At 43.4% G+C, this 26,961-nt stretch overlaps 1 protein-coding gene across 1 annotated transcript; it reads left to right on the forward strand.

Moving 5' to 3' along the window:
* ATP6V1B2 (ATPase H+ transporting V1 subunit B2) lies at nt 1–26,686 on the forward strand. The gene is made up of 14 exons (XM_034436904.2): nt 1–172; nt 15,047–15,102; nt 16,212–16,310; nt 17,083–17,176; nt 17,317–17,394; nt 18,895–19,034; nt 20,330–20,431; nt 20,689–20,786; nt 21,030–21,153; nt 22,394–22,544; nt 23,197–23,279; nt 23,492–23,596; nt 23,885–24,014; nt 24,401–26,686. The coding sequence occupies exons 1-14, from the start codon at nt 49–51 to the stop codon at nt 24,541–24,543; spliced, it is 1,527 nt and encodes a 508-aa protein (XP_034292795.1). The 5' UTR covers nt 1–48; the 3' UTR covers nt 24,544–26,686.
* Nucleotides 26,687–26,961: the final 275 nt, after the last annotated feature.

Raw genomic sequence — 26,961 nt, forward strand, 5'->3', positions numbered from 1 at the left:
GCTTATATCAGCGCCTGCGCAGTCACGCGGCAGTCCAGACGGGATAAGATGGCGGCGATGCGGGCTATGCGAGGGATGGTGAACGGCGCCGTCTCGGAGTTGAGCGGCGGAGGCGCGACGCGGGATCAGGCGGCCGCCGTCACCCGCGATTACATCTCTCAACCCCGCCTCAGTGAGTATGGGGGCCCGGCAGCGCCTTAGTTCCAAGAGAGCTTCTCCTTTTAGCTCTTGATGGAGCTGGAAAAAGACGGGGGAGGGGGCGCAATTTGGGTCACCTCCGCCCGGGATCCCTCGGATAGGCTCGGCTTCTTCTCTCCCGAAAGGAGGAAACCTAAGATTTGTTCATTGGGCAAGAGGAGAGGATCCGCCTGGGTGCAGCAGGTCCAATTTCGGAGCCCTCTATTGGATTGCAAATCCCATGTTGGCTGGGGATGATGGGCGATTTTGTCCGTGCGTTGTGATGATGCTGGGGGGCGGGAGAGAGGGCGATGCAGGAGCTCTTCTTGGGTGCGGGCTGGGATGCAGCCCCTCCTTTTTCAGATCTCATCCTGGCATCAAAAAGGGTGCCCCTTCCTCCTGCTCTGTGCATTTTCCTGGGAAGGGAACGCAAGCCTTTCTTCCAGAGGTTTCCATGCCCCAAAGCCCTGCAGGGAAGACCAGACCTTGAACCCACAGCCAGGCCCAGCTTCTGCCTCCTTTTCCCTGCTTGCCCGTCATTCTGCAGGAAGAGCCTCTGTGTGACCTTTCAGATTTCTCTCCAAGGATGTTGAGCATCTCTTCCTTGAATGCTCCCTAGGTTGGCATCAGACCCACGGGGCACTCCGGGCTAGGCCTCCTTGCACACACAAAGAGCACTGCAGTGCCAGTTTCTGCTGGAAGCCCTTCCTTCCAAGTAAGGCCAGTGAAATCCAGGATGGCTTATTTTCAAGTAAACCTCCCTTAGCTAGAACTGAATGTCCAAGGGTAGGGTAGATTGCCATAAAATAAAATAAATCCCAAGGTGAAGAGATAATTTTGGGAGTGGGGAGGCCCAAAGGGGGCTATATTGCAACCTGCAGGATCAGATAAGCTTCTTTGTGGCACTCCATGCCCATTCTCTTAACAGTAGATATGCTTCAGTAAATAATTCCTCTTCTGTAATTTCCTTGGTTTTAATCTGATGCAATAACTCACATGATTTTATCAGTTTTTCTTATCCCCTTCACGTCTTTCTCCCCCATTTTTTAATATGGACTGCCTTCTCTTTCCTTGGTCAGCTTATTCCTGCGGGATGATTTGTGCATGAAAGAAACCACTAGAATGCTCTCATTCCACCACTGACGGATGGTCTTTGCCATTCTTATACTACTGCTGCCCCTTGAAGCTGATACTCTTTCCCTGCCTGGTTTTTTTTTTCCTTTTCTTTTCTCTATCTCTCTCTTTCTTAAAGGTTCAAACAGAACCATCCTTGTTTGCTATTAAAACAAGAAATGAGAGTGAGAGATTGTGAAACCTTCTGACTAATAGATTCTGGCTAAGCCTCAAGATCATGTGACACACTGCAGGCTTGCGTGAAAGCAGTCAGTGGAAGCAAGATGGCTCTGGCACTCTCAGAGGTTTCACTCTCACATCCCAGTGTGTGAAATGCTCTAGGGATGAGACACACTTTCTGGTCTTTTAGGGTGTCTTTTCTTTCTTTCTTTCTTTCTTTCTTTCTTTCTTTCTTTCTTTCTTTCTTTCTTTCTTTCTTTCTTTCTTTCTTTCTTTCTTTCTTTCTTTCTTTCTTTCTTTCTTTCTTTCTTTCTTTCTTTCTTTCTTTCTTTCTTTCTTTCTTTCTTTCTTACTTTCTTTCTTTCTTTCTTTCTTTCTTTCTTTCTTTCTTTCTTTCTTTCTTTCTTTCTTTCTTTCTTTCTTTCTTTCTTTCTTTCTTTCTTTCTTTCTTTCTTTCCCACTCTCCGAGGACTCTGGGTGGCTTACACCAAAGACAGTATACTAAATAGCATATTGCCCCCTAACAATCTGAGTCCTCATTTTACCCACCTCAGAAGGATGGAAGGCTGAGTCAGTCTTGAGCCGGTGAGATTTGATCCGCTGATCTGCTGAAGTAGCAGTCAGCTGAAGTAGCTGCAGTACTGCACCCTAACCACTGCGCCACCTCCACTCATTGTAGGTTTATTGTTGCCAGGTGAAATGAAGGAAAGATAGAAATGAGTTAATTTAGGAAGAGTTCCAACATTGTTGCATGAGACAGTTGGTTTTATTCATTTCAGCCTGATCTGGAATTGCCTTGGTTGCCTATAGATCAGGTAAGGGAGAGGAAATGTAGAGGCTGACCACTTCACATTGTTGAGCTTGCTGGTTATTTGGCAACTTGCCACTCAGCTATAATGGTCCTCCTTGCATAAGGTAGTGTGCAAGTTTACTGTACACAATTAAATCAGATGTAAAGTGAAATAGGCTCAGTTATTCACTGCGAAATTAAGGTTGGTTACTATTCAGATCAGAACAGGGATGTTCCTGATGCTGATCTTGTTGCTGAAAATCAAAGGCAGTGTGACAGCAAATAAAGTTTTACAATTGTGGAACTCCCAGAATGGGGATATCCTGTGTTGCGGCAGTGAAAAATAGCTTCATGGATCCCATATAGATACAAGAATGGAATTCCAGCAACAGAGAAATGTTTTTTAGAACCAGATTTAGTTTGCTTTATGAAGATACCTTTACCTATATAGAGGTAATTTCCAGGCAAGGGTAAAGAAATCTAATTATTTAGATGGAAAGCAAGGTTTCTCTTTTTCTTAGTAGTATCTCTTTTCTCTCTTTGCATCTCCAGAGAAGATGTTGCTGAGGAAGCTGTGAAATGTTATACTAAAATTACATTAGAGATAATTCCTTAGTTGAATAGAGGCTTGTATATTCTCCCATTCTGTCTTTTCAGCACCTCCATGATCCTGAATCTACAGTATACCAGTAATAGTATTATTTCCCTGTGCTCAGAGATGTATCTTGTATTTATGCATATTTTTATTTTTTTTATAAATAACTCAAGGTGTCAAATGTATCTAATACTTCTTCCCAGCTCCTATTTTAATTTTGCTAAAAGAAAAATAAATCTTTCCAGTCTTCAAGGAGCTCACAAACCATATTGGCTGTGCTGCAAAGGCACACATTTTAGCCCCAGAATTGTTTACTTCCAAAAGTGCATTCCAAGCATTTTTATATTTCTAGAGTACAGGACTTAGCCCTGTGCTTCGGTTGCAAGACTGCCCACGTAGGAAGGAAGAGTTAAGCTAAGGTGGTGGAGAAAAGGGGACTTAGAGGGCAGCAATGAATAACCTCAAGACTTTGCTTTCTAGTAAATGCATTATTTGTGGCTATCCTCACTCACGGTTGCATTTGTTTTTAAGAATATGTAAGACTTTCCCGTGACAGAAAATGCCATGCCCTTGAGATTTAAAATGTACATATCAGCCAAAAAATGTTGCCTTTGGCCAATCCTTGGTGCCACAGGCATCCAGATATCTTTAGTTAAGGGGTACAGCTTTTAGATATGGTTCTTCATCTTCAACAGAATGAGAGAACGAGATATTTCTGGAAATTGAGGAGACAGATGCAGATGTTGGATGTGGAGGAAATTCATTCCAGCAGGAGGTAATCCACTTCCTTTCTCAGATAGTACTGCAAACTAGGATATAAATAAAAAACTAAGCCTGGAGTTGGATACTTGAGGCTCATCTGATGTGCCTGCAACTCCCTTTGCTGAAAGAACTTCAGTGTGTTTGCCAGCCATGTTAGCCAAATTTGGAAGCATTGGTTGATATTAGCCACATGGATTCTGACTTGATCTTTTGTGGCTGGTGATTGCTTTCTTAGAAGCGCAGCGTTCTTATTGTAGACTGGAAACCAAATATTTGGATTTTTGTATGTGCAAACACACAGGAAGGAAATTGATTGTTTGGAGAGCGACAGGAAATAAACCCTTCTCCCCAAAGAAGTGGGAAAAGAAGACAAAATGTTCAGGAGTTAATCATAAGATTTATATTGTAGTTGTACAGAATTGGCCTGGAAAGCCACATTTTAACTAACTTCAAACACTTTATTTGGGGAGGTTAGGGGTAAAATTGGGTGTTCGTGCCCACAGTTCTTAGATTTGTATATTATTTCTGCAGTTGCAAGAAATATATTATCTAGGATAACATATGTAAGACTGTGCTTATGTTGTAAATATTATCTGAAAATTATTGGTAAATTTACTGTTACAAAGTTAATAAAACAAGCCTGCTTTCAAACAGCATTCTAGATCAGTGATGGCGAACCTTTTTGGCATTGTGTGCCAAAAGTCTGAGCGTGCGAGCGCTCCCATGTGCCGACACCCATAATGCAATGCGCGCCCCCATTTGTGCATGCGCACAATGATCCCCCTGCGCATGTGCCCCACTGCGCATGCGCATCCCCAAACATTCCCCTCCTCCATGTTCTTAATGGAGGACAACTAAGTACTGGCCCGTTCCATGGCGAGACAGCCGTTCCCTGGCCAGCGCATGGGGTTGCCAAGATGGCAGGGCCAAGTGCGCTGCCGGGGAAGCTCTGAACGTGCAGCTTGCCTGGGCTCCTTTCTGCTGGGAGCCACCGTTCCCTCCCACCTGACCCCCACCACTGCGCTGCCTGTGGTTGGGCCCATCATCCGACCCCCGTCACACCTGCTGCTGCACCGCCAGCCGAGCCAACACCAGAGAAGGAGCAGCGGATGGGGCAGCCAGCCACCCAGCCAGCAAATGCTGCCGCATGTACCTGAGCCGGCTGGTCGCTCTTGCCCTTCCCCCTGCAGCCTGCGGCTCCCAGTAGGGAGGAGCCCAAGCAAGCCACCACCTGGTTGGGGCCGAGAGCACTTCTGCTGTACGCCGCCATCCCTTCTCTGGGGAAGAAGCAAGCTGCCGGAGGAATAGGGAGCTGGTCAGGCGGCCTCCTCCGACCCAGCTGGCCTGCTCGCCATGATGCTGGCAACAGCGGCGGCTTGCTTTTGTGCCCCGAGCACAGTACACAAACTTTCCCCTTCTCAAACTTTGGTATGGGGCTGTGGGCGGGCGGGAGGCAGAGAGGAAGGAGCAGGCAACTTGGAGTTTGCTTTGCGGGGGGGGAGGGAGAGAAAGTCCTGGTTGGGGGGAGAATCCTCTTTGCAGAGGCAACGGCGGCTCCTCCTCCCCCTGCCAGCCTCACCATAAAACTTGGGGTTTGCCTTACCGGGGGGGGGGGAGGTCCGTGGTGTCAGTGACTCTAGCCACACTCTGGAGAAGCCCCGTTGGAGCCGGTCAGGCAATTTCCAGCATGGTCTGTGCTGGCGGGGCGCAGGGCTTGCCTACATAACTTTGCCAGCAAAGAGCCAGCGGCAGAAGGCCGTTTGTGCCAGCAAAAAGGCAGTGGCGCTGGCAAACTTATGTAGGGAAGCCCCATGCCCCAGCTCTGTGTGTCTGCAGAGCTGAGCGTCTGGCATCCTGCTTCTCTTGCTCTGGCCACCACCTTGAACACGGCTAATCCGCGCTCCAACGGGGTTTTTCCGGAGTGTGGCTGCAGTCACTGGCACCACAGACGTCTCTCCCACAAGCACCTTTCTCCTGCCCCTCCCTTCTTCCCCCACAGTAAGGCAAACCCTGAGATTTACAGCGAGGCTGGCAGCGGGAGGAGGAGGAGGAACTGCTGCTGCATCTGCAAAGAGGATTTGCTCCCAACCAGGACCTTTCTCTCCCCCCCCAAGGCAAACCCCGAAATCAACAACAAAGCTGGCAAGAGGAGGAGCCTCCGCCTCTGCAAAGAGCATTCCCCTCTTTCTCGCCCCCCCCCCCCCCCCAGCGCTGGTTTGCCGGCACAAACGGCCTCCAATGTGGATCCCAGGAAGTGGCTGTCAATTGCATGGCCGGTGCACATGCGTGCTAAGAGAAGCTGCCCAGTGGGCATGCGTATACCGGGAAATAAACTTCTGGTTTCAGGTTCACGCATGCACATCAGCCACCTAGTCTTCTGGTTACTGGCGACCATGCGTGTGGGACGATCAGCTGGGCAGCTGATCTTCTGGTTTCTGGCACGGCCACCTGTGTGAAGTCCTGCTGATCATCGCATGCTCACCAGTAACCAGAAGACTAGCTGGCCGGTGCACATGCGTTCACCAGAAATCCGGAAGAGGACCGGGCACCACTGTGTGTGCCAGGCAATATGGCTCCGCGTGCCACAGGTTCGCCATCATGGTCCTAGATGTTACCTTTTGAGGGATCTTTAAGAGACTGGGATTTGCACTTCGGCAAGATTTTAGTAGAAATATTTTGCAGTTGTGCAATAGCTGTTAAGGATATAGCTAACACCCAAATGTGGTAGAGAAGGAAGGAAAAAATCTTGATTGCTCTCCAGTTGCTACGAAACACACACACACATACACACACACTGTAAATATCTGTTTTACCACACACATCTTTTGAGCAGCAGAAGAATATGTACAATGTTAAAACATTTAAGGTTAGAGTTTATTTTAAAACAATTGGTTTTTTTTTTTTAAAGATGTACACTTTAACATTGTTTTGATTTAAAACCCAAGTATTATCAACATAATTGGTGATATTGTAAAAACGTCTTTATTATACACCAAAAACTTTGTTACAAATCCACCAGGCATGTAAATATTACTGTGTTGACACAACACAGGTAGCATACTATCATATTTGCTATAAATAGTTTCATATAGCTGTTCTTCCAGTTAAGTTTGAGACATCCTCATGATAATCCCTAGCACAAATAAACAATGATAAATTTTACTTATGTAAAATGTTTTAATCTAGATGCAAACTGTACCATTAAAATTATGACGGGATTCACACATTATATTAAGCCAACCACCAAATACAATGTATTATGTGAAGCCAACAAAATAATGCTATGGGGTAGATGACCTGATGAGACATTTTGGATAAATAAGAATCTGGGTTTACCTTTCCCGAGATGAGAAGTGAGCCCAAAATTTCTGTTGCTAAGTAAGACATTTGCTGAGTTAGTTTTGCCTCATTTTATGACCTTTGTGGCCACAGTTGTTAAGTGAATCACTGTAGCTATTTAAGTTAGTAACACAGTTCTTAAATGAATCTGGCTTCCCCACTGATTTTCATTGTCAGAAGGTTGCAAAGATGATCACATGACCCTAGGACACTGCAACCAGCATAAATATGAATCAGTTGCCAAGCATCTGAATTTTGATCAGGTGAGCCTGGGGATGCTGCAATGGTCATGTGAAAAATGGTCATAAATACTTTTTTCAGTGCCTTTGTAACGTTAAACAGTCACAAAATGAACGGTTGTACATCGAGACTACCTGTAGCATCTAATGACCATGCTGAAGGGAATTTTTGAGCAAAACGTCTGGAGGCCACCTTGGTTTAAATTGTCACAAAGACAAAGTGGGGTGACTAAGGAACAGATTTATTGTGTCCCTCATCCAATTTGTAAATAGCAATAACAACAGTAGGAGCAACTAAAGCAGGCTTATAACGTAGCTACTAAATCTGTGAAAATCATTGACCAAATGGCTAATCTCTTGTCTACCAAATCTTTAATTGGATCTGAGTCTTGTTGGATTCCATGAAGATTTGTGCTTAGGTGTGACCTTCACATGACAATCCCTTTGGCATATTTTAAGTATCGCTATTATCTAGTGAGGTTTATTTCTAGATAATTATGGATTGGATGCAGCTTCTTACTCAGTTATTCTGTTCTAGAAATAATCTGGTTTGTTCATCTTTTCCTTAATTGGGGGGATGGTGATTAATGATTACTCTTTCATCTTGTGAGCCTGATAAAACCCTTGTGCTCTTTGAAGTGCTTCTCTTTTTACAGTCATGTGGGATTAAATTGAAGCTTTTGCTCGGAAGGATGATAAAGGATCCTTACATCTTTGTGCATGTTCTTTTTCACCTCCTCCCCCATCCCTTATTCATTATACAATGTCTCAAACTTCCTTGCTGAATAGATTGTTGTAAAATAATTCCTGCACCTTTTAGCTGCATCTGTGAGCCCATATGAACTTTTTTTCATATCACAGAGATAGTTGAATTTCTTATAGCCATCTTGACAATGGGAACAGGTCACAGTGCTTCACAGAGTTTTATTTATTTACAAAATGAGAGGGTATGTATTAAGTCAAAATGTATGATTGGTGGAGGTAATTCTTGAAATGTAGCATGATGGATGGATCCAGGTTCTTGTGGCATTATAAGCAAACCATGGCTTCGATTTGCTATGAAATCATCCCTTTTCATTTTAAAACCCTTATTTAAGGTATGGCATGTTATATATGCTCATCTAACTGACTTGTTTGATAAAACTTGGTGTAAGAACCTGGTCATACTATTTCTGAGCAGACAAATATTAGAAGACAACCTCATGCCTTATACATTATGGTAACCTAACCTGCAAGAAATTAAGCCATGCACATTTTAATCTTCAGAAGCTTCTCATAGAGAAGCTAAAGTGGACAGAGAATTCCTAAAACCCACTTCCACTACTCTAGTCAACAGGTGAAAAATCTAAGGCAGTGGTTCTTAACCTTCCTAATGCCACGACCCATTAATACAGTTCCTCATGTTGTGGTGACCTCCAACCAGGGGTGGGTTCTAAAATTTTTTACTATCGGTTCTGTGGGCATGGCTTATTTGTGGGCGTGGCTTGGAGGTCATGTGACTGGGTGGGCGTGGCTAGCTGGTCATATGACCGGGTGGCCATGGCTATGTGTATAGGGACTACTCAGAGGGCTGAAAAAAGTCATTTCTGACAGATCCTCACACTTTTGACTGGTCCTCACACTTATGACCATCCTCACATTTATGCCCATTGTGGCATTCTTAACAACCATGTCAATCATTTCACCACTACTTCTCTTCACCATGGTGACAAGATAGGGCGCAAAACATAAAATGTGAGGACAGTCGTAAGTTCAAGGACTGGTCAAAAGTGCGAGGACCAGTCAAAAATAACTTTTTCAGCCCTCTGAGTAGTCCTTGTGCACAAAAGGACTACCCAGAGGGCTGAAAAAAGTGATTTCTGACAGGTCCTCGCACTTTTGACCGGTCCTCACACTTATGACCATCCTCACATTTATGCCCATTGTGGCATTCTTAACAACTGTGTCAATGCGCAAGATAGGGCGCAAAACGTGAAATGTGAGGACAGTCGTAAGTTCAAGGACTGGTCAAAAGTGCGAGGACCGGTCAAAATAACTTTTTCAGCCCCCTGAGTAGTCCATATGCACATAGGGACTATCCAGAGGGCTGAAAAAAGTAATTTTTGACAGGTCCTCGCACTTTTGACCAGTCATCATTTATGCCATCATTTATCTTCTAGTCCAGAGATCTCCAACCTTGGCAACTTTAAGCCTGGCAGACTTCAACTCCCAGAATTCCCCAGCCAGCTATGCTGGCTAGAGAATTCTGGGAGTTGAAGTCCACAAGTCTTAAAGCTGCCAAGTTTGAAGACCTCTGAGCTAGGGCTTTGGGGCCAGCCTTTTGGGGAGGGGGTCCCATTCAGAGAGAGCCCCTGCCTCTCAGGAAGCATCAGGCCCAGGCAAAGAAAGTTGCCAAGGTTGGAGATCTCTGGACTAGAAATCTCCAAAGGTCCCTTCCAACTCTGTAATTCTGGTATTGACAAGCAAGCACAGTTAAGCTACTTAAATCCTCCAGAGCAGGGGTCCCCAACCTTTTGGACCTCAGGGACCACCAAGTTCATAATTTTAAATTTCTCAGACCACTAATACGAATCCAGTGCACCACTTGCTGAAGCACCTGGACTCCCAGTGACGGGATAGGGTCCTTCAGGCACTCTCCCCCCTCTTTCTCTCTCTCTCCCCTCTCTCTCATTCTCTCTTTCTCTCCCCCCTCTTTCTCCCTCTCTCCCCCACTCTCTCTCATTCTCTCTTTCTTTCCCCCCTCTTTCTCTCTCTCTCTCTCCCACTCTCTCTCTCTCGTTCTGTCTCTCCCCCACTCTCATTCTTTCTCTCCCCCTTCTCTCTCTCCCCCACTCTTTCTCTCTCTCCCCCCCTTTTTTCTCATTCTCTTTCTCTCTCCCCCTTCTCTCTCTCCCCCACTCTTTCTCTCGCTCTCTCCCCCTCTTTCTCTCATTCTCTTTCTCTCTTCCCCCCCTTTCTCTTTCCCTCTCTCTCCCCCACTCTCTCTCTCTCATTCTCTTGCAGGGGGCTGATCTGGTGTCTGCAGTGGAGAGCAAAATCCAGCTTCTTCTGTCTGCTCTAAGTGCAGCATCAGGATTCCGCCTTGGTATATTTGCGGCGCAAGGCAGCCCTCGTTTCCTGCTGACTCGGAGCGGTAAATAGCGTCTGGTTTGGGGAGCAGCTGGATTTTGCTCTCCATTGCTCTCTCGGCCCCCTGCAAGCTCTCATCTCTCAAGAAGCCCAACCAAAGTTTCCCGCACCACTTCAGGGAGCGCTCCTCGAGAGACGAGAGCTTGCAGGGGGCTGAAAGAGCAATGGAGAGCAAAATCCGGCTGATCCCCAAACCAGACACTGTTTACCGGTCCGAGTCCCAAGCGGCAGGAGAGGAGGGCTGCCTTGTGCTGCAAATATACCAAGGTGGAATCCTGATGCCGAACTTACAGCGGAGAGAAGAAGCCGGATTTTGCTCTACATTGCAGACATCAGATTGTATTGCACCACCTGCAAAAATGCAAAAATTTCCAAATGTATCCCTGCCCTCTAACAGCCCTCCTGATGTAAAACTGTTGTCTCTCAAGGAGGATACTTGGCCATCTTCATGCTTGAAAGGATTCTACAGTGTAACAGCAGATGTCTCCCACCTTGGCAGCTTTAAAACTTATGGACTTCAACTCCCAGAATTCTCCACAATTCCCCAGAATGGGCTAGGCGGGAGTTGAAGTCCACAGGTTATAAAAGAGCCACAATTGCCAAGCCCTGGGCTAGGGTAAGCTGACACCGCACGGGTGGGAGGCGAGGGGCAGGCGAGCCAGCAATTTAACAAACAGTTCGGTGTGCTGCAAGGCCAATAAATTGCAAAAAAACACCAAACCGTTTGTTAAATTACTGGCTTGCCCACCCCTCGCCCCACCCCACCCCCACTATTTATTGGCAAGGGGCGGGGCCAGCCAGCAATTTAACAAATGGTTCGGCCAAACCACCTAGAACCAGCAGAATCCCACCACTGGTTTGTTTCCCTCTAGCCATCAGCTGGGACTCCGGAGGCAGCAATAGATTGGGAGTGGGCGGGGTAAGCGAACGGCCGGCGATCCAACAGAGCAGAGAGTGAGGGTGAGTGAAGGCGTGGGGGGGGGGCGAGAGAGGGCTTTGGTGACCCCTGTGAAATGGCCATTCGACCTCCAAAGGGGTCGCGATCCCCAGGTTGAGAACCGCTGATTTAAGGGTTATCATCCAGTGAATAAATGAATGAAACTTGCTGATTGTTTCTAGTTTCCTGGTGGTTTTCTTTAAAGGGCGAATGAGAGAGATGCTCTAGAATTATGAGTTCCTGAGAATCAAGGATTTTATGGTGATTCCTCCAATTTTTAAAAAATTTCTGGACCCATTCAGGAGAAGCAGATACAGGTCGTCCTTGACTTACAACCACAATTGAGCCCAAAATTTATATTGCTAAGTGAGAAATTTATTAAGTAAGTTTTGCCACATTTTATTACTTTTCTTGCTACGTTTGTTAAGTGAATCATTCTTCTTCCTAGCGTATTCCCGCTGGTGCAGGGTCTGCTTTTCGGAACGCCACTTTACACGGTCAGCTGTGTCTCCAGGGCACAGGCCCACGGCTTGTTAAGTGAATCATTGCAGTTCTTAAATTGTTAACACAGTTGTTAAGTGACTCTGGCTTCCCCATTGACTTTGCTTGTCAGAAGGTCGCAAAAGGTTATCTGATAGCCTGGGACACTGCAACCTTCATAAATATGAACCACTTATTAAGCATTAAATGTAAATCGCATGAATCGGCGATGCTGCAAGGGTCAGAAGTGTGAAAAATGGTCATAAATCACTTTTTCAGTCCCATTGTAACTTCAAAAGGTCACTAAATGAACTGTTGTAAGTTGAGAATTATCTCTATAACACTTTAGTACTAAAGTACAAATGGATTGTCTACTGTAAGGTATAAAGAACTAGGCACCCAATAAAATAGCCCTCTTCTTACAGGAGGGACATAAGTGTGAGAAACTTCTTTGGCAGAAGCATTGAGCCAGGCAAAGGTACAGGGATCGAGTTCATATCTAGTATTACCGGTAATTCCTTTATGTTTACTTTTTATTGGTTTAATTGTACCGTATTTTTCGGAGTATAAGATGCACCTTAATTTTTGGGGAGGAAAACAAGAAAAAAATCCTACCTCTGCCTACCAGCAATTAAGGTGACGCTGCTTTATGCCACCCTCCTCCTCCTCCTGCAAGCAAGAGGTGCCTCAGAGACTTGGCTGGGAAAGAGGGTGTTGATTACTGACAAGTTCTTTTCCAGAAAATGTATCAGGGTGCTCCTGCGATCCGCAGGGACTACTCACTTTCTCCCGAAGAGACCCCTCGCATGCTCTGGGGGGAGGGTCAGAGCACAGATTGATAAACAAACCTCTTCAGGACGGTCTGGGGGGGAATCTGCCTGATGGCTTTGGTGAACAAGGCGGGCCCCACGGTTTGCAGCTGGTCACCCCTCTGGCCGCCCAGCCATCCCGATTCCAAAGGAAAGTGTTTTTGGGTGTCAGACCCGCGATCCCCTTCCCAATTCCAAACACAGGGTGTGCAGAGGCAAAAAAAGTGCATCACGTTTCAGGCGGCAGATCTGGCCAGGAGGAAAGAGAAGGTGAGTCTGCTGAGAAGGAGGACTAGGGCGCGCGGCTCTGCAATGTGCAACAGGAAGAAAAGAATTTTCAGGCAGCAGCGCTGCAATCCCCTCCCTGAATCCAAAACAGTTCCCAGTTCTCCGCTGCACATTGCAGCGGAGAACTGAAATGCGGCTTTGGGAATTGCATTGGGGAATCCGGCCAACAGGCAGCGGTGGCTGGAAAGGAGGGACGTTTCACTTTAGGGACTCCCGCTCAGCTCGGCTCGGCTCCTGGGCACAGAGAGGGTTTAGGAGGAGGCGGCTCCTCACATTGCTGGAGAGTGAAGTCATCACGACCATTGTCTTCCGTGAACTGCTCGCTGGGCGGCCAGAGGGGTGACCAGCCATGAACTGTGGGGCCACCTTGTTCCCCGAAGCTGCCAAGCAGATTCCCCCCCCCTCCCGCAGACCATCCTGAAGAGGTTTGTTCCACAGGCTGTGCCCCGACCCAGATCCCTGCCGCCTGGAACTACCAGAAAATGTCCAAAGGGTGAGGGCTGGCAAGCGGGGCTACATTCGGACTATAAGACGCACCCAGATTTTCACCCCCTTATTGAAGGTAAAAATGTGCGTTTTATACTCCGAAAAATACGGTAATTTCTTTGGTATGAGTTCCCCAGAATCATTGAGAGTTTATTTATTTGACTTCATAGACTCCTAAAGGGGTCTCTGAAACTCCTAAGGCTTCCCAGACCACCGTTTGAAAATTACTGATTTAAAGCAATATGTGAATCAAATTTCAGTTTATGTGCAATTATTCTCCTTTTTTCTGCTCCTTCTTTATAGGGACTGATGGTGGCAGAGATAGTGCTCTATAGCAGTGGCCCCCAAGCTTTGGGGCACCAGGGACCAGTTCCATGAAGAGAGGTTTTTCTGTGGACCAGGGGGAGGGGGAGGCCTGATTTCATGTGTTGCTGTATCCTGTGGATGGGGCTTCGCTTGTTTGCTCAGACCAGTTTATGGCATGCTGCAGACCAGTGCCAGTCCACGGACCAGGGGTTGGGGATCCCTAGTCTATAGCACATTTTCTTAGGAAATATAAAATGAATACATTGGTTCAAACCGGTTGATCCTTGAAAGTGTCATGAATAAGAAGCAAAATGAAATAGTAACACATCTCCAGACATGTGTGGGCCCAACTGTGGATAGTTCAGATCTCCTTAACCTAGAGTAAGAAACTCTGGGATGTCAAATGTCTGCCTCTGATTGCTTTCCCACTACCAAGTGCTCAAGAAGATGCGGATAACTGATGCCAGTGCAAATGAGTATGATCTTTCCCAGCTATTCATTTAAGGAAATTCTGGCACAGAGCCTTCGCATACTCTGAGAAGATTGCAGCTTCTGACTTATTTCCTTGTGCCAAAAAGTTTGTCCTAAAGATTAAGGATCTGCAGCTATTGAACTTGTGGTGATCCCCCAGCCCCCAACACTTTTGTAGCAAAGGGTGAAACAAAGAAGGCTAGATATACTCAGTCTTGACAATAACACACATCCTTTGAGTTAGTTGTCAGCAACTTTAGAGTTGCATAGCAGGTTGATAGTCTATTTATATGATTTTACATTTTCAGAGACTGGAGGCAAAAAAGCAGTGGCATAATAAATATCTTTAGGGTACTTTAGCTAGCTCACAATACAGATTGTCCTCAATTTACAACAGTTGACTAAATGAGTGACCGTTCGAAGTTACAAAAGCACTGAAAAAAATGATTTATGACAATTTTCCCCACTTATGACTGTTGCAGCATCCGCATGGTCGTGTGATTTACATACGGATGCTTGATAACTAACTCACATTTATGACAGTTGCAGTGTCCCGGAGTCATGTGATCCCCTTTTGCGACCTTCTGAGAAGCAAAGTTTACTGAGAAACCAGGTTCACTTAACGACCATGTTACTAATTTAAGAACTGCAGTAACAAATGTGGCGAGAAAAGTTGTAAAATGGGACAAAACTCATTTAACAAATTTCTCACTTAGCAACATAAATTTTGGGCTCAATTGCAGTCATAAGTTGAGGACTACCTGTAATTGGCACTCCATATCTAGCATATGACTCAGCTAGTTGTGATCGCTTTTCCAGAGATGATCTATCAAGCATAAGAATGTGTTTGATGTTGTTGCATAGCCTCCCTTATTACTTAGTACATTTGTGTAAATTTTGACTAAGAATGTGTTTTAACATCTTTTCTACATTTTGGCTTTTCAGCATATAAAACAGTATCTGGAGTTAATGGACCGCTCGTAATCCTGGATCAAGTGAAGGTAAATTTGGGATTGTTGATATTGTAATGAAAATTACATTCAAATCAATGTATGGACTCTGTGTCCACACCATCCTTGTGGACACAGCATTTCTCAACATGTTCAATACAGACATGCAAATCTCATCCCATCCTATGCAGTAAAATAACATTTATAGACAAATAACCGATGGGTTTATTTACAGATGCCTTTGAATATTCACATCAAATACAAAAGCATTATCAATTTCACTGTGGATTTTCAAACATGAAAAGTTAGACTGCCCTTTCTATTTTTTGCATCTTCCATCTGATATTGGACTAGCAACAGCATCCAGTGCATATCTAATTTTGGTTGGGAGTTTGCAGTCCATCACATTTTAAGAACATCAGTTTCTGGGATGAGAAAACTAGATAATTTTATCCCTTATCCATAAAATGCCATAGTAAATTTTCACTGACAGGTGGCTGTCAAGCCATTGCTATGGCTGTTAGAATTTCATACTGAATGCTTGTAAAAATGGTATTGGGAAAAAACACTGGCTCTATAATTATGTCTAACAATTCAGTGTTCCCTTAAGTTTTTTCAGGTTGTAATTTAACCCAGGGTGGATTTGATTTAAATTTGATTTAAATCACTAGTAAAAGGCTAGATTTAAATCAACTAGGCTTGATTTAAATCAACTCGATTTAAATCATAATTTTTAAAGAGCAACTGTCATCTCTGCTACTCCTTTGACCCACTGTTGACTCACCGATAGTCCCAGTGTTGCAGAATATACAGCCTCATGCTACATAACTAAGCTCCATTTCATGCTGAATAAACTAAATTGTTTATGTATCTTAAATAGAAAACTATCTTACGATAGATTTTTACCCCAAAAGTTTTTTATTAAAATAAATTCGATAAAAATCAAAAAAATCTGATTTAAATCAAAAAAATCCGATTTAAATCAAAAAAATCTGATTTTTTTGATTTTTTTAAAAAAAATCATTAATTTTTATCCACCCTGATTTAACCTTTACATTTGAAGAAATGACCTAGATCATGTTCTGTGCTTTAATTTTGTGTTCTCCCTTGCTCTTAACAAAAATATCTTGGCCTAGTTGATTGTCATTATTGTTACTTAGTTTCCCAGGTATGCAGAGATTGTGCATTTGACACTCCCTGATGGAACAAAGAGAAGTGGACAAGTCCTAGAAGTCAGTGGATCCAAAGCTGTAGTTCAGGTAAATTGCTTCCCAGTCATATTTCTAATTTTGCAATGAAAATAAGTTATCTGAAGTAATAGGATACACCCTTTTATAGGTAGTCCTCGAGTTATGACCACAATTGAGCCCAAAATTTGTGTTGCTAAGTGAAACATTGTTAAGTGAGTTTGCCCCATTTTACGACTTTTGTTGCCACAGGTGTTAAGTGAATCACTGCATTTGTTAAGTTAGTAAGGTTGTTAAGCGAATTTGGCTTCCCTATTGGTTTTGCTTGTCAGAAGGTCGCAAAAGGGGATCCAGGACACTGCAGCTGTCATAAATATGAACCAGTTCCCAAGCATCTGATTTTTGATGCTGCAATGGTTGTAAGTGTGAAAAACAGTCATGTCACTTTTTTCAATGCCATTGTAACTTTGAATGGTCACTAAATGAACTGTTGTAAGTTAAGGACTGCCTGTATTCTTACCTGCTCTTCTAGGGTCCAATATTTTTTTTACATAAGATTTTACATTGAGCTTATTAAACTGAGCTGTAATATTTCAGAAACTGTGTGCCTCCAGGCTTCTTATGAAAGAGGAGTACATTCAGGTTCTGGTCTCACAATATTTTTGTTCCAGGAAAGCTTAACGTAATCTTATTTCCTGTTGGGTTTGGAATTAGTTTCCCATCAAAATAGTCTTGTGACAATAAAGCTATTTTTGAGCTGTTGAAGCTGGAGCCTAAAATAAAGGACAAGCATAATGCTATTTTTAAAACAAAAACACGAAGTAAAATATTTGCCCTTTTCTAGGTGTTTGAAGGAACTTCGGGAATCGATGCTAAGAGAACATCTTGTGAATTCACTGGGGATATCCTTCGAACCCCGGTGTCTGAAGATATGCTCGGTAGTATCAGATTTTGTTTATTGGATGAAAACTTTATATGTGACTTGTCCTGGTATCTTATTTTGTATGCAGTATGGTAGCTTCTGTGGTTAATAATGCATCTCTCTCTCCCTCCCTCCCTCTCGTTTTGATCTTTGTAGGACGTGTGTTTAATGGCTCAGGAAAACCTATAGACAGAGGTCCTGTAGTCTTGGCCGAAGACTATCTTGATATCATGGGTATGTTTAAAATGTTTAATATAAAAATATAAATGTCTCACAGGAAATGGGTTTGCAGTTCTTTAGTAGTAGTAGACTAGTATAATAAAAGAAACAGCTCAGGAAAGCAGAACTGTGTGAACGTTTAGTTGCAAATATGGAGTCAAATGGAATATGATTAAACACCCATTCTAATCAAATTGCTGCGATCCCATCACATCAGTTGAGGTTTGCAACAGATTTGAGAATTCAGTGAATAAAGTGATCGATTTGAAGATTAATTTGAAGATTTGTTGTTGCATGCATTCATCCAAATGTTTAAATCAATTCAAAAATTGACATGTGGAATCCAAATCATATCACAAATTAAAATTAGATCTTGGCTCATTTGCACATCCCTACACAAGCTAGAAAATCAACAGACTTCTTACACTGTCTCTTTTCAAAGGTTGACCTTATATTCTAAAGGATATTCTAACCCATTGATAGCAAGATCCAGTTTCAAGGCCTTGAAACTTTTAACTTGCTTTAAGTGATTATGAGAACTGGACATTTCTTGGGTGAGGTCTTCAAGGAACCAGAATTGGCTCATTACTGTGTAGTAATTTAAATAATAAAAATGCAGTGTGGCCTCAAGCTTTGAAAGTACCCCACCATCTTTAGAGGCTGTCAATTAAGAAGGAGCTTGCAGTTAGTAACTCACACAAGACCTTTCTTTGTATAGATCAGGGGTGTCAAACTCAAGGCCCTGAGGATCTGGCCTGCAGGGTGCTTAAATCTCGTCCTTAGGCCAGAAACAGCGAAGGACCGGTCCACAGTGCCTCTGCCAGTGAAAATGGAGCTCCCCGCCCCCCCTCCCCCCGCTGCTTTCATTGGCAGAGGGTTGCAGGAGGCCGTCGTGGCCGAAAATGGAGCCCAGGGAGCTCCCCTGAGATCCATTTTTGCTGGCAGAGACTGCAGGAGGCCGTCACGGCCTAAAACATGCACCATGAGCAACTTGGCCAAGGAGAGCGAGAACAGCAGCCTTGAGGAGGTATGCACAGCCGGGCACCCCCTCGGGGAAGCTGGGCTTTGGGGTCCTGGTGCCCTGGTGCCCTGGGAGTTCGAGGGCTGGGCTGGGCGCTTTCCCTCTGCTGCCTAGGGCTCTGGACAGCCTGCACTGCCATCCAGGGGTCCTCTGCGTGGCCTGAGAGGGCTGGTGAGGCTCCTCTGGAGGACAAGGGTTTGACAGTCTCCCTGGTCTCACCTTCCTCCACTGAAGACAATGCATGCCCCCAGCCCACACCCCGGCCACGCCCACCCGGTCCCCCCCAAGGTCAAACAACCCTAATGCCGCTCTCCGATGAAATTGTGTTTGACACCCTTGGTATAGATGCTTCAGAAATATCCACTTCTTTAGACGAATTGCTTGAACTGTAACATGGGTATGTTGGATTTTAATATTTTTGTGGGAAATGCTGGTCATGCTTTCTTCAAAAATGCAGACTAAAACGGACTATTTTTCCCATTAAAATGAAATAGGTCAGCCTATCAATCCTCAGTGTCGAATCTATCCAGAAGAAATGATTCAGACTGGCATTTCTGCTATAGATGGTATGAACAGTATTGCCAGAGGCCAGAAAATCCCCATTTTCTCTGCTGCTGGATTGCCCCATAATGAGGTAGGGGTTTGAATAGCATTTTATGGAGTAATCATCTCACTTCCTCCACTCGGAGATGACCATATGGTTGAATTCTTGGACAGATCAAAAAGAAGAAGAAAAAAACTGGAGGCCACTCTCTAGCAAGTCCTTCATGGAGCTCAAGTATAAAGACAAGCTTAAAAATAAAACTCTTTAATAAATCCAAACATTAAGATAGATCAAAACATTAAGCTAAAATCATACTGAAAGCTTAACTCCATTATATTTCATTTAAAAGCTGTATGAAATCCAAGGATGCCTTCTTGGATATGCGGAGAGGCACTTCAAGTAAATGTTACACCCCTCCACAAAATGTGGTTCACAACTGGAAGCATCCTTTTACAGCCACCTCATCTCCCTTTGCAGAAATTCTTGAAGGATATGAGATGAAGACTGACCTTCAGAGATGTGGCTTTCTCTGTTCTTGAAGTATATCTCAGTCTAGTAATTTTTTGATGAAGTGACTTGCTTTGTAATCCAGTTTTTCCCCCAGAACATCATTATTCAGAGATTGGATAGGTAGATCACTTATATGCCTACATACCTGAACTATTACTCTTCATTCTATATTAGGTGTAATCAAACCAAATATAAGCAGTCTTTGACTTATGACCAGTTGCTTAGCATCCATTCAAAGTTATGATGCCCAGGTTATCCAGCGGTCCTGTGTTCATATTTATGGCTGTTTGCAGGGTCCTGCAGTCATATGACCACAATTCACGATTTTTTTTACTTGGCTTCTGGCAAAAGGTATCCATTGCAGGCAGTGGACTTGCTTAACAACCATGGTGTTCACTCAATGACAAAATGTTGTTGTAAAATCAAGTTGGTCCCATGATGACCTCCTTAACTGACATGACTTACAACTGTCATTCTGTGTCGGGCACAAAGAATCAGGACCACATTTTAAATTCTAGTTTAGCCGATTTATTGTTCATGCCTACTCACAAGAATCTAGTCAACTAATGGTCAAAACTAAATTGGCACTAAATAAGAGTTAATAGAATTCAAGAGTAATTGGACTTGAATCACTTGTGAGAACATAATGACTAGGCTGATTACTCTCTTGACTCCATCCTCAGTCTCTGCCTATGTTCTCCTACATTTTGGGCTCAACAGAATAATGATATCAATTATAGTCGCAAGTCAAGGACTACCTGTATTAAAGCAGTTACCCTCATAAATGACACTTGGATAGCGTTATCATCTACATTCTTCCTAATAATCAACTCTTTATTACACTGAAGTCATTCATTGCCATTTTTTTATCCCAGATAGCTGCTCAGATCTGTCGTCAGGCAGGCTTGGTGAAGAAATCCAAAGATGTGGTGGACTACAGTGCTGACAACTTTGCCATTGTATTTGCTGCAATGGGAGTAAGTAATTAAATGCATGCAAAATTATTTTCTCCTTCATTGCTAAGAAAAATGGGCACCTCCATGGGAGAGTAACTTGTCCCCATTACTCTGAGACAGCTGCCAACTTTTGGCAGCACTTTTTTTCCCTTTTTGCTAAAAAAATTAAAATCGGGGGAAAGGACAAAATTTACGAACATAGTAGGCATCCATAAGTATACAGTGATATTTTCTGTAAGCTGAGTTTGGGTCGACTTCATCTCCTTGCTTTACTCCAGGTGAACATGGAAACAGCTCGGTTTTTCAAATCTGACTTTGAAGAAAACGGGTCCATGGACAACGTGTGTCTGTTCTTGAATTTGGCTAATGATCCAACGTAAGTGGACTGGAATCTTCATTCTTGGATTTTGTCTGGAATTAATCATATTACCAAAAGTGGGGCCTTTAATATTAATTGTGTAGGCCTTCATGGAACATCTAAGCATCTATTGGTGACTGAAAGAGGAGTGAAGTCCTTGGGGCACTGGATGCATTTGTCTTCTCATTATGTTCAGATAGTCTTCAGACAGAAAGCAAGTCCTTCACTTTGGCATAATTCGTTTAATGTTATTTTTTCCAGCATTGAACGGATAATCACTCCTCGACTTGCACTGACCGCTGCAGAATTCTTGGCTTATCAGTGTGAAAAGCATGTGTTGGTCATTCTGACAGATATGAGTTCCTACGCAGAAGCTCTGAGAGAGGTACATATTTACCATATTTTTCGGAATATAAAACACCCTTTTTCCTCCCCTAAAAGAGGGGGAAATTTGGGTGCGTCTTATACACTGAATGTAGCCCCGCCCACCCGTTGGCCCTCACCCTTTGGCCTCTGCCTCTCAGCAATTTACCTCCTTGCAGCAGGCAGCAAACTGCAAACAGCATGTTTCAGCTTCAGCACAGCCTGATTAGCACAAGCAGTTGATTTTTGGATCTGCCTCCTGACCCTCAGCTGTTTCAGACTGCAGGAATTTGCCATTGCCTATTGCCACCTGGGCCTCCTGCAAGCAGGCAAATTGCTGGGAGGCAGATTTTTTTTTCTTGTGCTAATCAAGCTGTGCTGAAAACGAAACTAAAGCAGGCTGTTTGCTACAAGGCAAATTGCTGGGAGGCAGAGGCAGAGTTATTGTGAGTGTTTTATGAGTCTTATTCTCTTCTTTGCGTCATTTTGTTGTAAAATTTCTGTCTAGAATCAACAATTAGCTGGAATTTAAAAAGCATTTCACTAACTTAATTAAAATGTTACCTGAAGGAAAATAAAGAGAGGGGAAAAAAGCTTTACATCTAACAGATTGTGTGCTAAATAACTTACTGATTCTGATTACAATACCAATCTATGCAAAGAAAAAAACTTAAAAACAGTTCCAAACTGGTAAAATTTCATATTATTTCCCATATCCATACAGTAGTGTATATCATGTTTTCCTCCCCAAAAAAGGTAGGTGCGTCTTCTAGTCTGGAGTGTCTTATACTCTGAAAAATATGGTAGTCTATTGATTAGACAACTGTTGAACTGTACAGCCAAATATTTTCTCCAGTTTGAATTTTCTAGCTTGTAAGGCATAAATTTAACTAAGAATCTGAAGGTCATGGTTTTTTGAGAAGAAGAATTACTGCAGAATATTCTGACATTGTTGTCTTTCATATACAGCATGAATGAATTCAAAAGGGCATTTCGTAGAAGTGTGCGGTATTCAGATCCTCAGCGGGTACGAAAACCTGTTGCATGCCCATCAGCTAGACTCTGGGTTCAGAAAAATCTTTATGTTAAGGAGGTGGCAACAGTCTTAATTTTCACAGAGAGATCAGAGGGATGAAAAATAGTGATCCTCTGGTGTGCAGGATCAAAGGCTAAATCAGAAAAGGGTAGCTTTGGGAGCAGAAGGTGTTTTTTTTTCTTGCTTCTGCTGGTTATTCCAACCTGTTTACCTTCATATCCCAAAGGTCTCAGCTGCCAGAGAAGAAGTCCCAGGCCGGCGTGGTTTTCCTGGCTACATGTACACAGATTTGGCCACAATCTATGAACGAGCTGGACGAGTAGAAGGCAGGAGCGGGTCCATTACCCAGATTCCCATTCTTACCATGCCCAATGATGGTAAATTCTCTTTCAGGCTTATTTTTAGTCCTGAAACTTCTCCCAACCTCTGCATCTGATGCTACATACCTTGCCCTGCAGGCTAAGATTAAATGCATTAAGCCTGGTGGGCAAACATTTCACAATTCAGATACTAGTGCTATGAGCATCTGGGCAGCTATGTTTTGTAACTCTAGGAGTTTCTTGCACAGCTTTCCTAGGCAAGGGACAGGTTTTCTCCCAACATTTGGTGGTTCTTGCTTTCCCCAGCAGAAGAATTTATTCTTCATTAATAGATCTTTGTATTTGGATCGCCTTTCCTGTTCCTTCTGCTTAGGCAAGTGTGTCAGAGTGGCTGGATTCGAGCTCAGTAATAAATAAACCATAATGGCTGGGTTCATTGAACACACACTAAGATATAAATAGCGATAGCACTTAGACTTATATACCACTTCATAATGTTTTAAGCCCTCTCTAAGTGGTTTACAGAGTCAGCATATTGCCCCCAACAATCTGGGTCCTCATTTTACCCACCTCAGAAGGATGGAAGGCTGAGTCAACCTTGAGGCTGAGTCAACCTTGAAAATCGAATAGGTTGTATGTGAAACAGATCAGTAAATGGTCATGTAATTTGCACAGAAACTGAAAAGCTTTGATGCAACTTCTCTTGCAGATATAACACATCCTATTCCTGATTTAACGGGATATATTACCGAAGGCCAAATCTATGTAGACAGACAGCTGCACAACCGACAGGTTAGTATTTCATGTTGTAAAATGCTTTGTGCCTGTTATATATGAAGTCACTGGTTTGATTGTCCAGGAAGGAATTATCAAAGAGCCGGTCTATTTGCCATCTCTTCGTTCTGTTCACTTTTCACAGAGCCGCCTTCAGTCCATCATTTCTTCCCTGGAAGTCACATTTCCAAATTTTCAGAGCTGTTGTTAAAACCTGGTTCTTTTTCCAGATTTACCCACCCATCAATGTACTTCCTTCTTTGTCTCGATTGATGAAATCTGCTATTGGGGAGGGAATGACCAGAAAGGATCATGCTGAAGTATCAAACCAGCTGGTAAGTGGAATTACTAAAAGAGGTCCATAATTCCTTCATTTTGTTGCATTAAAAAGCTTCCTTTATTAGATTTATTTTGTTTACTTATGGAAAAAAATCTTTAATAAAAAAACCAAGCTCTCATTTTTTTTAATGAGAGGTAGGATCCCAATAAATCATAAGTATATCTAATTGCCTTTCATGCCTAAAATAATCTCAAAATTCCTATGAAGCTCATATTGCTTGAAATATGGAGACATGTTTCTTAATAGACTTCAAAGTGTTTTGTTTTGTTTTGTTTTTGTCTAGTATGCCTGCTATGCCATTGGGAAGGATGTCCAAGCCATGAAGGCAGTAGTAGGAGAAGAAGCACTTACTTCTGATGATCTTCTCTACCTTGAATTTCTGCAGAAGTTTGAGAGGAACTTCATTGCTCAGGGTAGGGATTGTCTTTCATATTTATTTATTTATATCTTGCCTTTATTATTTTTACCACTAAAGCAGAAAACACATATGATACTCCTTCCTCCTCCTATTTTCCCAACAACAACAACCCTGTGAGGTGGACTGTGCTGTGAGAGTGGCTGGCCCAGTCACCCAGCCTGCTTCCATGCCTAAGGCGGGACTAGAACTCATAGTCCCCTAATGATTGGCCCAAAGTCATCTAAGCAGTTTTCACGTCTAAGGTGGGACTAGAACTCACAGTCTCCTAGTTTCTAGCCTGGTGCCTTAACCACTAGATCAAGCTGACTCGGATGACAGGGGACAGTGTTGCTGTTTCATTTGGATCTCAGCGTGTGACCCTGCTCTCTGTTATTGTTTCAGGGCCCTATGAAAACCGCACTGTTTATGAAACACTGGACATTGGCTGGCAGTTGCTACGTATTTTCCCCAAGGAGATGCTGAAGAGGATTCCTCAGAGCACTTTGGCAGAGTTCTATCCCCGAGACTCCACTGCAAAACATTAGCTTGCTCCTTTTGCTCCCCCCCAAAAATACTGGATTTTTCCCCCTTCCCTTGTGTTGATGTTTACTTGTCAGCCCTGTAATTAAACCAAGAATAAGTGACATATTTGTGCCAGTGTTGCTGATGTTTTAAGATGAAGTTATAACAGAGTTTAAAATACTCTCCTTTTCAAACACTGGTATCTTGAGTGGTTTAATACACCTGGGAGGAAATGGTATATTTTCAGAATTATCTTTGCTTTCCTGCAAGGGGTTTTTTTTTTCTTCTCCTTTATGTGGTCATGAAGAGCTGGCTGCCATGCCATTTTCGGACTGTTGGGGCATAAGAAAAATCATCTAGTTGTGGAGGGAAAAGCTAGACCCATCAAAAATTGAGAAAAGTTGTATTCCTTGTCCACTTGGGAGTTTTGGTATTTGGGAGTTACTCCACTCTTAAGCCATTCTGCAAACAAGTGGGCAAGAGAAAGCCATCCACCAGGTTACAATGGCTACTGGTAGCATTTCAAGCCCACAAAGTGGCATTGGCTTCAGCTACTATATGGCTAGGAAATTGCCCAACAGTGATTTTGCAATATTTGCACATCCTGTTGCTTGCCCAGAAAAAGTACATGATTCCTATCTCTTCTGTGAAAACATGGCCTAAGGACTACTTTCCAGGTGGCCAGTCCCATTGCCCGGCTGCACATTTACAGAGTTGTAGACGTAAATACGAAACAGCAGCAAAACGGGAGTTTCCTCCTCCCTTTTTTTCCTATACTTCATTGCAAAGTAATCAAGGCAGAGGACAATGTTGGCGAGGGTAAGGATGCCTGCAGCTAACGAGTATCTTGTTTGGTACAGCATTGGTCTTCAAAATATGAGGGGTCCTTGGTGCTCTCTGACCTGGGTTGTTTTCTTGCAGACATTTCATTACCCAAACTAAGTAACATCATCAGTGCTAGTAAGGAGTGTGGTTTGCTGTCGGTTTATATTCTAGTGGTTTGCCCTGTCAATGTTGTTGGAGATGATCTTAGAGATTATTTGGTTGGGTTGTTTACTGTGGGTGCTTTGGCAGTTTTTTGATTGGGTTATCAAGAAACTGCCAAAGAGCCAACAGTAAACAGCCCAACCAAATGAAGACCACCCCACCAACACTGAGAGGCAAGCCACCAGAATATAATTTGAGAACAAAGATCACTCGTTATCAGCACTGCTGATATTACCTAGTTGGGTCGTGAAATCTCTGCAAGAAAACAAACCAACTCAGAGAGCACCAAGGACCCCTCATATCAATCCTGAGCTAATTTTTTTTCCTTTATTAGTCTTCAAAATACTCTGAAAAAGGCCCAATGTTTTCCAACTGCAGCAGACCCTTATGTTTGAACAAAGCTGAGGAGCCTTTGCTTGAAATATGCATGGATTGTTTCAAAGTTTAGACCAAGGGGTCCTCTTGTTCAATCCCTAATGATCCAGAAAGTAAGAAGGCACACTGAACATGCAAAGGGCCATTTTAAAGTCTGTTATCGAGAGACCCTTTGGAAGGTATTTAGGTTTGAACCCTACTCCAACCTTGGATTTTTCTTTAAACCATCTTCCAAAGGTGAAGTTCACTAGCCATTGAGCACAGTTCTAAACATTGCTTTGGCACTAGTCAGCAGATGGGGTTGGCAACCCAATGCTTTTGTAGAATGGGCTTGCATGACTTTCAAAGCCTAGAGGCAAATACGAGGTACATTTTCACCTTGGTTTTGGTTTCCAGCCTATTCCTGGTGGCCTCTACCAGCACTCCCAATTTTGGTGATCCAGATCACAAAACTACAGGACAATATCCCAGATCCCACTTGGGTGTTGCTTGGAAAGGTTTGTGATGGTTAAGGCTGCAAAGACTGTCGATCCCAACATGTCACCCCTTTGGCCCCCCCGAGCTTTGTCCTATGCAGATCTTCTTTGTACTGTTTTGTTCTGTGTGCTCTGTAACTTGGGTGCAGTAGCCTCCTCCCCCTTTTTACTCTTGATGCATTCCATCGAAGTTGTGTCAATTCTATTTTTCTCTGAATCTGGGGAGGGTTGGGAATCATGGGGATGGGGAAATAGCATGGAAATATTTTAATGTAAAAAACTGTGATACCTGAGTAAGTTAAACATGATCAATAAATGTTAAAGAAAATGGGAGTCTGTTCTGTACTGGTCATATAGAGGCTTCTTGTTTTCTTTAGGGGGTGGGCCTTTCTTAAATCATGAGCCTTTAGAGCTTGAAGTTTCTCAAGAACGATTTCATACTCAAAAGTTAGCCCATAGCCATATAAGTCACGAGCTCATTGTGGATATCCTTGCCTACCAGCTTCTGAGCTGTTAGAAGGATAAGGAGAGACCCGTTCCTGCATCACCCGCTCTTGCAAATTTCTGCTTTCCATCTGACATTGTCCATTGATCACTGATTTT

This window comes from Pantherophis guttatus, chromosome 9, assembly GCF_059756535.1.
Source record: "Pantherophis guttatus breed Tessera chromosome 9, ASM5975653v1, whole genome shotgun sequence".
Taxonomy (NCBI): Eukaryota; Metazoa; Chordata; class Lepidosauria; order Squamata; family Colubridae; genus Pantherophis; species Pantherophis guttatus.